Consider the following 11255-nt stretch of genomic DNA (forward strand, 5'->3'; position numbering starts at 1 on the left):
TTCTTCAATAAAACAAATACATTATAAAATAAATTAACTTAAAAATAAATATATTAAAAATTGTAAATATTTCAAAAATTAATAAAATTTTATTTATTTACTATATATATTAGCAATCTTTATATATTTTATATTTATATACTATTCTAATCAATTTAATAACAAAAATCATCAAAATAAATATTAACATTATTTAATTAAATAATATTGTAATATCACTAAAATATAATCATATCTTATTCCCTAAATATTTTCTAAAAAATACATGTTAATTTTTTTAAGTAAACTTAATTTTTAAATTTTTTTATTTTTTATTTACTTAAAAAAATATGATATTAATAATATAAAAACAATAATAAAATCTATCAATATATCTATTTTTTAGGTTAAAATACTTTTTCAAAATATATATTATTTAATAAAACATATCATATCCAATTATTCTAACATTTAATATTTATTCATCCTTTTCCCTCCACTTGTATATTATCAGAATGATTTTTTAAAGACAACTAATCTTTTTAACTTAAAACATTTCCTTATTACTTTTAATTCTTATTATTCATTTATTTCAAAGTTAAAACTTTTATTATAAATTTGTGTAAAATTTAAATAAATATTAAATAAAATAAACTTTTAAATTTAAAATTATTTCTTAAATTTTTTCAATAAAATAATGTTACTGGAATAAAATGATAAAATAATAAATCAAAAAAAGCTATCAAATAAATTAAAAGAGCTTTATTGTTTTAAATTAGTTTTTATAATTAAAAATATCACAATCCAAAACAAATAAACTATTTTTACTGAAGGTCAAGTGTCAAATTTGAGAGATTAAAGCACTTTGCTAAAGCAGAACCTAAGCTTGATGCACCTTCGTCACCAATTTCATTATCACTTTTTAAATATTGAAGAAAAAATATATCAGTAAATAGTTAATTAGAAGGAAAAAATGAAGAAATCATATGAAATAATAAGATTAATTAATAATAAAAGCAAAAGTTGAAAATAAAATGATGAATGAGTTAAATTAACAAAGAAAGAACAAAAAAAATAAAATAAAAAAGAGCTTTATTGTTTTAAATTAGTTTTAATAATTAAAAATATCACAATCCAAAACAAATAAACTATTTTTACCTAAGGTTAAGTGTCAAATTTGAGAGATTAATGCACTTTGTTAAAGCAGAACCTAAGGCTGATGCAACTTCATCACCAATTTAATTATAACTTTTTAAATATTGAAGAAAAAATATAATTAAATAGTTAATTAGAAAGAAAAAATGAAGTTATCATATGAAATAATAAGATTAATCAATAATAAAAGCAAAAGTTGAAAATAAAATTATTAGTTAATAAATTAACAAAGAAAGAAGAAAAAAAAAGAAAAAGAAAAAAGAGCTTTATTGTTTTAAATTAGTTTTAATAATTAAAAATATCACAATCCAAAACAAATAAACTATTTTTACCTAAGGTTAAGTGTCAAAGTTGAGAGATTAATGCAATTTCCTAAACCAGAAAATAAACCTGATGCACCTTTGTCACCAATTTAATTACCACTTTTTAAATATTGAAGAAAAAATATATAATTAATTAGTAAATAAGAAGGAAAAAATGAAGAAAAAATATGAAATAATAATATTAATTAATAATAAAAGCAAAAGTTGAAAATAAAATTATTAGTTGATAAATTAACAAAGAAAGAAGAAGAAAAAGAAAAAGAAAAAAGAGTTTATTGTTTTAAATTAGTTTTTATAATTAAAAATATCACAATCCTAAACAAATAAACTATTTTTACTGAAGGTCAAGTGTCAAAGTTGAGAGATTAATGCAATTTCCTAAACCAGAAAATAAACCTGATGCACCTTTGTCACCAATTTAATTTTAACTTTTTAAATATTGAAGATAAAATATATCATTAAAAAGTTAATTAGAAGGAAAAAATATTAAATAATAAGATTAATTGATAACTAAAGCAAAAGTACAAAATAAAATGATGAGTTGTTAAATTAATTAACAAATAAAGAAGAAAAAAAAGAAAAAGAAAAAAGAGCTTTATTATTTTAAATTAGTTTTAACAATAAAAATATCACTATCCTAAATAAATAAATAAACTGTTTTTACTCAATTGATAAATTAACAAAGAAAGAAGAAAAAAAATAAAAGAAAATGAGCTTTATTTTTTAAATTAGTTTTATAACTAAAAATATCACAATCTAAACTAATAAACTGTTTTTACTAAAGGTCAAGTGTCAAATTTGAGAGAGTAATGCACTTTGCTAAAGCAGAACCTAAGCTTGATGCACCTTCATCACCAAACCAATTAAAACTTTTGAAATATTGAAGAAAAAATATAAAATTAATTAGTAAATAAGAAGGAAAAAATGAAGAAAAAATATGAAATAATAATATTAATTAATTCATAATAAAAGCAAAAGTTGAATATAAAATGATGAGTTGATAAATTAACAAAGAAAGAAGAAAAAAAAGAAAAAGAAAAAGGAGTTTTATTGTTTTAAATTAGTTTTATAATTAAAAATATCACAATCTAAACTAATAAACTGTTTTTACCAAAAGCCAAGTGTCAAATTTGAGAGATTAAGGCAATTTGCTAAAGCATAACCTAAGCCTGATACACCTACATAAGAAATATTACAGTGACTTTTTAAATTTTGAAGAAAAAATAAAAAATAAAATATTTAATTAGAAGGAAAAAACGAAGAAAAAATATGAAATAAAAAGATTAGTTAATAATAAAAGCAAAAATAGAAACAAAAATGATGACTTGATAAATTAACAAAGAAATAAATAAAAAAGTGATAAAGAAAAAAGAGCATTATTGTTTTAAATTAGTTTTTATTATTATATCACAATCTAAAACAAATAAAGTGTTTTTACGGAATATCTAGTATCAAATTTGAGAGATAAATGTAATTTTTTAAAGCATAACCTAACCTTAATGCATCTTCATCTTCAATATAAATGCAACTTTTTAAATATTGAAGTAAAAAAATTAATTAATTAATTTGAGTAAATGCCATTTCGATCTACAATAAGTGAAATTTAATGTTTTGATTTAAGTAATATAATTTACAAGTTTTTTGGGGAATATTTTAATTTTTGATTAAACATTTTTAAATTTTGATTAAAATACATGCAAATTCATTTTTTTTCTATTGATATTTCTCGAATTTTCTATGTATTTACTTAATTTCATTGATAAATAAATGAAATATTAACAAATTTGAAATTAAAACATATTTTTAAAGCATCAAAAAATTAACAAATATTTAAAAAATTTAATCTAATTTTTTTTTTAAGCTAAATATTAAAAAGGCATTTAAAGTCTAGTTACTTAAAAGGAAAAAATGAAGAAAAAATATGAAATAATAAAATTAATTAATTAAATTAACAAAGAAATAAAAAAAGCAATCATAAATGCAGAATAAAAAGAAAATGGAAAATAAATAAAAAGATCTTTAATGCTTTAAATTAATTTTATAATTAAAATATTACAATCAAAAATAAATAAACTGTTTTTATCAAGTAAGTGTAAGAAGTGTTAATTGCAAAAAATTAAGAAAAAATATTAAATAATAAATAATTAATTAAAAATTAAAATGAAAATTAAATAAAAATAGCTAAAAAATTTATTTTATTATAAAAAAATTAAATTTAAATTTAAATAATATAAAAAATATTAATATAATATTTTTAAATTAAATATACCTCAAGTCAATATGAAGAACCTAATGAGATTAAAGTGAAGAATATAGAAACTTTTTTTATAATAGAAATAAATTTAAAGGATATTGTTAAAAAAATAAATGATTACTTCATTTAATTCTTTGTAATCTTTAATCTATTATATCATTTATTTATTTTTTCAATTATATTTAAAAGCAATTTATGGAATTTTAATTAATTTTAAATGTATTAAAAGAACAAATAAAATTTAATAATTTATACATTTGCTTTTATGAATAGATAACTCAAAAAAATTAATTAAAATTAATTATTTGATCTTAATATTTCTATTTAAAATATGTACGAAAAAATAAATATGGTAGAAATTAGAGATAGGTTGTTAGTTAGTTAGTCAAATTTGAAAAAATTTTAGAAATTAATTTTTAAAATTTTAATAAGAAAAACAAAAACCTACTATCAAATCAATCATATTATTTATATATATATATATAATTTGATTCAATTTATAAACTCATTCACTATTTTTACATCCATCAAAATATATTTGCTTCCTTTATCACGAAAGCCAAGATAAAATCTTAGATCATCAAATTATGAAAGCTTCTCTTTATATTTATCCTCTAATCCTAACTTATATTCATAATTAGGATAATCTAACACTTCTAGAATTTATTCTTTCAAACACAATCTTAGTTCTATCATATTCTCTCCGCTTGTCGTAAATCCTTCTCCCTTTAATTATTTATCAATGCCCTAACCTCCAGTTTTAATAACAGATTGATTACTTTGATATAAGTAGCAGCTTAAATACTCTCTAAATCCATAATCTGAATCAGCATTCGAATTCCTCATTAGACCTATCATAAAATAAGCTTCATTTAGGCTTTCAAGTTTTATCCTAAAAATATACTTCTAATTTTTTTATAAATTTATATTTGATATACAATTCACCCACTTATTATTATTTAATTTTTCAATTTCATAATAGCCATTTTCTTTTTTATTTATTACACAATTTGCTTACCCGTTGTCCCACTAAGTTGCAAACAATTTTAGATCTAAATTGAGTAAGCTTTCCTCAAATGAAGTATTCAATTTTATATCTTTGGAGTTTCTGAAGAATTCAAATTCATTTTCGTCATTAAAACTATTAGTGATTAAGTCAGATGTTACTTTTAAATCTCCAATTTAATTATTTTGATTTTTAATATTAGTTTCCATTTAATTTCTAGTGTTATTATGATTTGTATTACTGAGTTCAGTAATATCTAAATTAAAGAAAGAAATTTAGTCAATAAGAGTAAATAATTGCTATTTAATGACGTGAGGATATTCCATGTTGAAATTCGTTTGCATTTAATTTGCTTAGGTAAGTAGATTTTACAACAACTCAGTGTTTTTATCTTTTTGAGATTCCATTTTTGAGATAAATTCTTTACAAAGAATTGAATGATCTTGGATGTTATTTAGTTTTTCATTGTTAAGAAGCTACTTAAACTAAAGAATGTTTGAGATTTCTTAATATCTTTTGAGGATTTGCTATGGATCATCAGGATATTTCAAGGCTTCATTGATCATCTTTTTTTAGATGAGATTTATTTTATTTAAAAACTCTTCTTTTAATTGATCAAAGAAGTCTGTGATCTGCTTGACGCAGCCAAGTGAAGATTATTTTTATGAAAGATCAAAGAGATCTGAGATGATTTGATAATCATTGACTGGCGGCCATTTTGGGATAATTTAAGTGTCTGCTTCTTAAATAATCTGCTCGATCATAAGATAATTGATAGATTTAAAGTTAAGATCATTATTAAAGCAGGAAGAGCAGTAAAAGAGAGGATTAGTGGAGATTTGTTGAGTTAGGACATCATTTATTTAAATAAATTCATGGTTTTTATTTGGATGCTTATTGCATTTCAGATTTTAGGTGGTATTATCCATTTATAAGATTAGAGTGAGAAGAGATATTTTGAATGTATTTTTATTATTTCTTTTGATAATTAATTGTTTTCCTTTGCTTTTTAGAAACAAGAAAGAAAAAAAATTTAATCTGATATTATTTAAAATAGATGTAAAATATTCTAATAAATTATAAGTAAAATATGATTCAATGATTACTAACTAAATTTTGCTTGTATGTTATAATATCATAAAATTAAAATTAATCCATAAGAATACAGTAGACTTAAAAAACATAATTTAAAATCAAAATATAAATATTTTTTTGGCAAAATAGATGCAATAATATTATTGAGGAAAATATAAATTTTAAGAAATAATTTTTATTAAAAGCCATTAAAATAAATTTATTTTTATGTAATTTTATGCTCTAGAAATATAAATTTTTGTAAATTAAATAAAAGTATTCAAAGTATATTTTTATTTTTTCGTCTTATTTAACCCCTTTTTTATCACTTATATATTATTTCTAAGGTAACTAATTTTTTTGACTTGAGACACTTTACTTTCAATTAATATGGTTCGTTGATTTTGTTGTCCCTTTTAATATAAATTAGTGTAAATTACTAAATAAAATAAAATCTTTTAATTAAACATCATGTTTTAAATTAATAAAGAAAAAAACATTAGAGCAATCAAAAATAAAAAGAAAGTTAATAAATTAATTAAATAAGTTAACTAGTTAGTTAGTTTGTAAAATTGTTTTAAATTCCTTTTTATTTTTAAAAAATCACAATTCTAAACAAATAAACTAACTATTTTTACCAAAGTTAAAGTATCAAATTTTAGAGATTAGTGCACTTTCGTAAACCAGAACCTAAGCCTGATCCCCCTTCGTCACCAATTTAATTTTCACTTTTTTGAAGAAAAAATATTGTTAATTAGTTAGCAAGAAGCAAAAAAAAAAAATGAAATAATAAGAAATTAATTAATGAATTAAAAATAATAGTAAAATAAAAATTTGAAAATGAAAAAATGAATTAAATTAACAAATAGGCAAAGAAATAAATAAATAATAAATGTTGAATAGAAAAAAAATAAATAAATCGAATATATTATTCATAAATAAATTTAAAGTTTTCGCTATTTTTTTTTTTAATTTTTATTTATATTCAAAATGTTCACAATCCTAAATAAATAAACTGTTTTTACCTTAGATTGAGTGTCAAATTTGAGAGATTAGTGGTCATTCCTAAACCTGAACCTAAGTTTAATGCACCTTCATCACCAATTTCATTTTCTCTTTTTAAAATATTGAAGAAAAACTATAATAGTTAATTAGCTATTTAGAAGGAAAAAAATGAAGAAAAATATGAAATAATAAGCAATAAATTAAAAATAAAAGCAAAAGTTAAAAATAAAAAAATGAGTTAAAATAACAAATAAATTAATTAATTAAAAGAGCTAGTTTTTTAGTTTTAAATACATAGTATATTCTAAAATATAACAATCCAAAACAAATAAATTGCTTTTACCTTAAATGAAGTGTCAAATTTGAGAGATTAGTGCACTTTCCTAAACCAGAACCTAAACCTAATGCACCAATTGCGCCAATTTAATTGTGACTTTTTAAATTTTGAAGAAAAAATATTTAGTTAATTTGTTACTTAGAAGTAAATAATGATGGGTTATAAGAATGAATAAATTAATAATGAATAAAAGCAAAAATTGAAAATGAAAAAATGAATTAAATTAGTAAACAAAGAAATAAATAAATGAATAAAAACACAAACAGAATAAAAAAAAGAATAACAAATCAAATAAATAATTAATAAATAAAAAATTAAAAGAGTTAGTTAGTTAGTAATAGTTTTAAATTTATTTTAATAAGGAAAAATTCAAAAACAAATAAACTTTTTTTACTAAAGATGAAGTGTTAAGTTTGAGAGATTAGCACACTTTTCTAAACCAGAGGTTAAGCCTGTTGCACCTTCATCACCGATTTAATTGTAACTTTTAAAATATTGAAGAAAAAATATATTTTAAATTAGTTAGTTAGAAGGAAAAAGTGAAAAATAATAAGAAATAAATTAATAATGAATTAAAAATAAAAGTATAAATTGAAAGTGAAAAAATAAATTAAATTAACAAATAAACAAAACATTAAATAAAAAAAACATAATTAGAACAAAAATGAAAAAATAAATCAAACAAATAGCTAATAATTAAATAAATAAATTAAAAGAGCTAGTTATTTTATTTTAAATTCATTTTTATATTCAAAAATATAACAATCCAAAACAAATAAACTGTTTTTACTAAAGATCAAGTGTTAAATTTGAGATATTAATGCACTTTCCTAAACCAGAACCTAATCCTGATGCTCCATCATCACCAATTTTATTTTCCCTTTTAAATATTGGATAAAAAATATATAATTAATTAGTTAGTTAGAAGGAGAAAATTAAGATAAATATGAAATTATATTAAATAAATAAATTAATAATAAAAGCAAAAGTTGAAAATAAAAAACAAATAAAGAAATAAATAAATAAGGAAAAAATATCATAAAAACTAAAAGAAAAAAAATCAAATAAATTAGAGGAAAATTAAAAATAAGATTTTTAAAGTACTTGTAAAACTAATAAATACATAATAAAACAAAAGAAATATATTATAAATATAATAAAATTTTATTTTAAGTTGTATTCTGAGTGCATTTATATGTGCGAGTATTTCTATTCTATTCTATTACCAATTTGATTTTCCCTTTTTAAATATAGAAAAAAACAAAATAGTTAATTAGTTAGTTGAAACGAAATATTACAAAAATAATATGAAATATTAAGAAATCAATTAATATAAAAACAAAAGTTAAAAGTTGAAATTGAGAAATGAATTAAATTAATAAACAAATAAATAAATAAATAATAACCGCAAGGAGATAAAAAAAGAAAAATAAATTTATAAAAAGCTAATAAATAAATTAAAAGAGTTATTTATATTATTTTAAGTTCATTTTTATATTAAAAAATATCACTATATAAAACAAATAAAATTTTTTTACCTTAGATTAATTGTCAAATTAGAGAGTTTAGTGCACTTTCCTAAACCAGAACCTAAATCTGATACACCAACTGCACCAATTTAATTATAACTTTTTAAATAATAAAGAAAGAATAAATATTAATTAAAAGGAAAAAATTAAGAGAAAATATTTAATTACAAGAATGAATGAATGAATTAATAATAAAAGCAAAAATTGAAAATGAAAAAATTAGTTTTATAAACAAAAAATAAATAAATAAAAAAAAAACAATCATATTAAATAAAAAGTTATTAAATTAATAAATAAATTAAAAGAGAAAATTATATTGTTTTAAATTCATTTTAATATTTAGAAATATCACATTCCAAAAAATAAACTATTTTTACTCAAGATCAAGTATCAAATTTGAGAGATTAGTGCAATTTCCCAAACCAGAACCTAAGTGAGATGCTTTAATTTCACCAATTTTATTCCTCCTTATTAAAAATTGAAGAAAAAATATATAGTTAATTTGTTAGTTAGAAGGGAAAAATGAAGAAAAAAATAAAATAAAAGCAAAATTTAAAAGCTGAAAATTAAAAAACGAGTTAAAATAACAAAAAAATAATGAAATTAATAAAAAAAACATTAGCAGAATAAAAGGATAAATAAATAAAGTAAAAAGATAATAAATAAATTAATTAATAGAGTTATTTATATTGTTTTAAATTCATAAAAATCACAATCCAAAACTAAACTGTTTTTACTAAAGATAAAGTGTTAAATTTGAGAGATTAGTACACTTTCCTAAACCAAAGCATAAGCCTGATGCCCCTTCGTCACCAATTTAATTGTAACTTTTTAAAAATTGAAGAAAAAATATATAGCTAAATGGTTACTTAGAAGGAAAAATTGTAGAAATAAAATGAAATAATAATAATGAATAAATTAATAAGAAAAGCAAAAGTTATAATTGAAAAAATGAGTAAAATTAATAAAAAACAAAAAAAAAATAAAAAAAACACAAACAAAATAAAAATAAAAGAATCAAATAAAAAGCTAATAAATACATTAAAAGTGATAATTAATTATATTGTTTTAAATTTATTTTTTTTTCAAAAATATCACAATCCAAAACAAATAAACTATTTTTACCTTAGATGAAGTGTCAAATTTGATAGATTGGTGCAGTTTCCTAAACCAGAACCTAAGCCTAATGCACCTTCATCACAAATTAGATTTTAACTTTTTAAATATTGAAGAAAAAATATATATTTCATTAGTTATATTTAAGGAAAAAATGAAGAAATAATATGAAATAATAAGAAATTAATTAAAATTAAAAGTCGAAAATGAAAAAAATGGGTTAAATTAAAAATAAACAAAAAAATAAATTTTGAAAAAATCACAAGTAGAACAAAAAAAAGTAAAATAAACCAAATAAAAAGCTGATAAAAAATAAATAAATTAAAAGAGCTAGCTATATTGTTTTAAATTAATTTTAATATTAATAAATATCACAATCCAAAACAAATAAACAGTTTTTACTAAAGATGAAGTTTTAAATTTGAGAGATTCGTACACTTTCCTAAACCAGAACCTAAGCCTGATGCACCAGTTGAACCAATATTATTGCTCCTATTTAAATATTGAAGAAAAAATATACAGTAAATTAATTAGCTATAAAGAAAGAAAAAATAAATCTCAAATTATAATAAATTAATTAATTAATTAATTCATAATAAAAGCAAAATTTGAAAATGAAAAAATGAATTAAATTAGCAAAGAAATAAAATAAAAAAAACACATGCAAAATAATAAAAAACTAAAAAATAAATAAATAAATTAAAAGTGTTAGTAAGTTAGTAGTATTATTTTAAATTCATTTCCATAAGTATCACACTCTAAAATAAATAAACATATTTTACTAAAGATGAAGTGTTAAATTTGAGAGATTAGTGCACTTTCCTAAGCCAGAAACTAAGCATGATGTACCCTCATCACCAATTTTATTTTCCCTTTTTAAATATTGTAGAAAACATATATATATAGTTAATTAGTTAGTATGAAAGAAAAAATTTGATGCTTTGTAAATTATATAAAAATTAGATATAAAAAATATAAATAATAAGAAGTTAATAAATTAAATATACCTAGGAGTAAAAAAGAGAACTTAATGTGATTAAAATGAAGAGTTTAAAAACTTATTTTATTAATAAAGATAATTAAAATAATTATAATTTAAAAACAAATATTTACATCTTAAAGATTGTTAAAATAATTTTTCTATTGCATTATTTATTTATTTTTTTTCTTCAAAAATATAAAGTAGCAATTTATGGAAATTTAATAAATTATAAATATATTAATAAATAAATAAATTTATTGTTAAGTCAAATTAATTTGGATAAAAAGAACAAACATATTTTAATAATTATCAAATACAAATTTATAAATTTTATTTTAGGAAGAGATATCACAAACAAAAATAATAGTGTAACATTAATTCATTATTAAATTTTAATATTTCTGTTAAAAACTAATACTTATAAAAATAACAGCCATAAAAGATGGGTAGGTAGACAGACAGACATATATTGATAAAATTATATTTAATTAATTA

General features: G+C 18.7%; 2 protein-coding genes across 2 annotated transcripts in view; both read right to left on the reverse strand. All coding sequences in view use genetic code 6, as the record gives it.

Annotated features, from left to right (window-relative positions):
- Nucleotides 1-776: 776 nt before the first annotated feature.
- Nucleotides 777-5646, reverse strand: TTHERM_01188420 (hypothetical protein; the record flags this gene model as incomplete). The annotated part of the gene is made up of 10 exons (XM_001013505.3): nucleotides 777-897; nucleotides 1138-1227; nucleotides 1467-1556; nucleotides 1796-1885; nucleotides 2237-2326; nucleotides 2569-2658; nucleotides 2896-2985; nucleotides 3727-3776; nucleotides 3833-3859; nucleotides 4234-5646. The coding sequence occupies 10 exons, from the start codon at nucleotides 5644-5646 to the stop codon at nucleotides 777-779; spliced, it is 2151 nt and encodes a 716-aa protein (XP_001013505.3).
- Nucleotides 5647-6116: 470 nt separating this feature from the next.
- Nucleotides 6117-11255, reverse strand: part of TTHERM_001188430 (hypothetical protein) — a gene marked incomplete at both ends in the record, with an annotated part of 6441 nt that continues 1302 nt past the window's right edge. Inside the window, 12 exons of the mRNA XM_012796990.1 lie at nucleotides 6117-6204; nucleotides 6430-6519; nucleotides 6817-6906; nucleotides 7140-7229; nucleotides 7528-7617; nucleotides 7924-8013; nucleotides 8672-8761; nucleotides 9040-9129; nucleotides 9400-9489; nucleotides 9788-9877; nucleotides 10181-10270; nucleotides 10561-10650. Of these exons, the coding sequence (XP_012652444.1) occupies nucleotides 6117-6204; nucleotides 6430-6519; nucleotides 6817-6906; nucleotides 7140-7229; nucleotides 7528-7617; nucleotides 7924-8013; nucleotides 8672-8761; nucleotides 9040-9129; nucleotides 9400-9489; nucleotides 9788-9877; nucleotides 10181-10270; nucleotides 10561-10650 (1078 nt within the window). The remainder of the gene's footprint in view (nucleotides 6205-6429; nucleotides 6520-6816; nucleotides 6907-7139; nucleotides 7230-7527; nucleotides 7618-7923; nucleotides 8014-8671; nucleotides 8762-9039; nucleotides 9130-9399; nucleotides 9490-9787; nucleotides 9878-10180; nucleotides 10271-10560; nucleotides 10651-11255) is intronic.

Source organism: Tetrahymena thermophila, assembly GCF_000189635.1.
Source record: "Tetrahymena thermophila SB210 genomic scaffold scf_8254676, whole genome shotgun sequence".
Lineage (NCBI taxonomy): Eukaryota > Ciliophora > Oligohymenophorea > Hymenostomatida > Tetrahymenidae > Tetrahymena > Tetrahymena thermophila.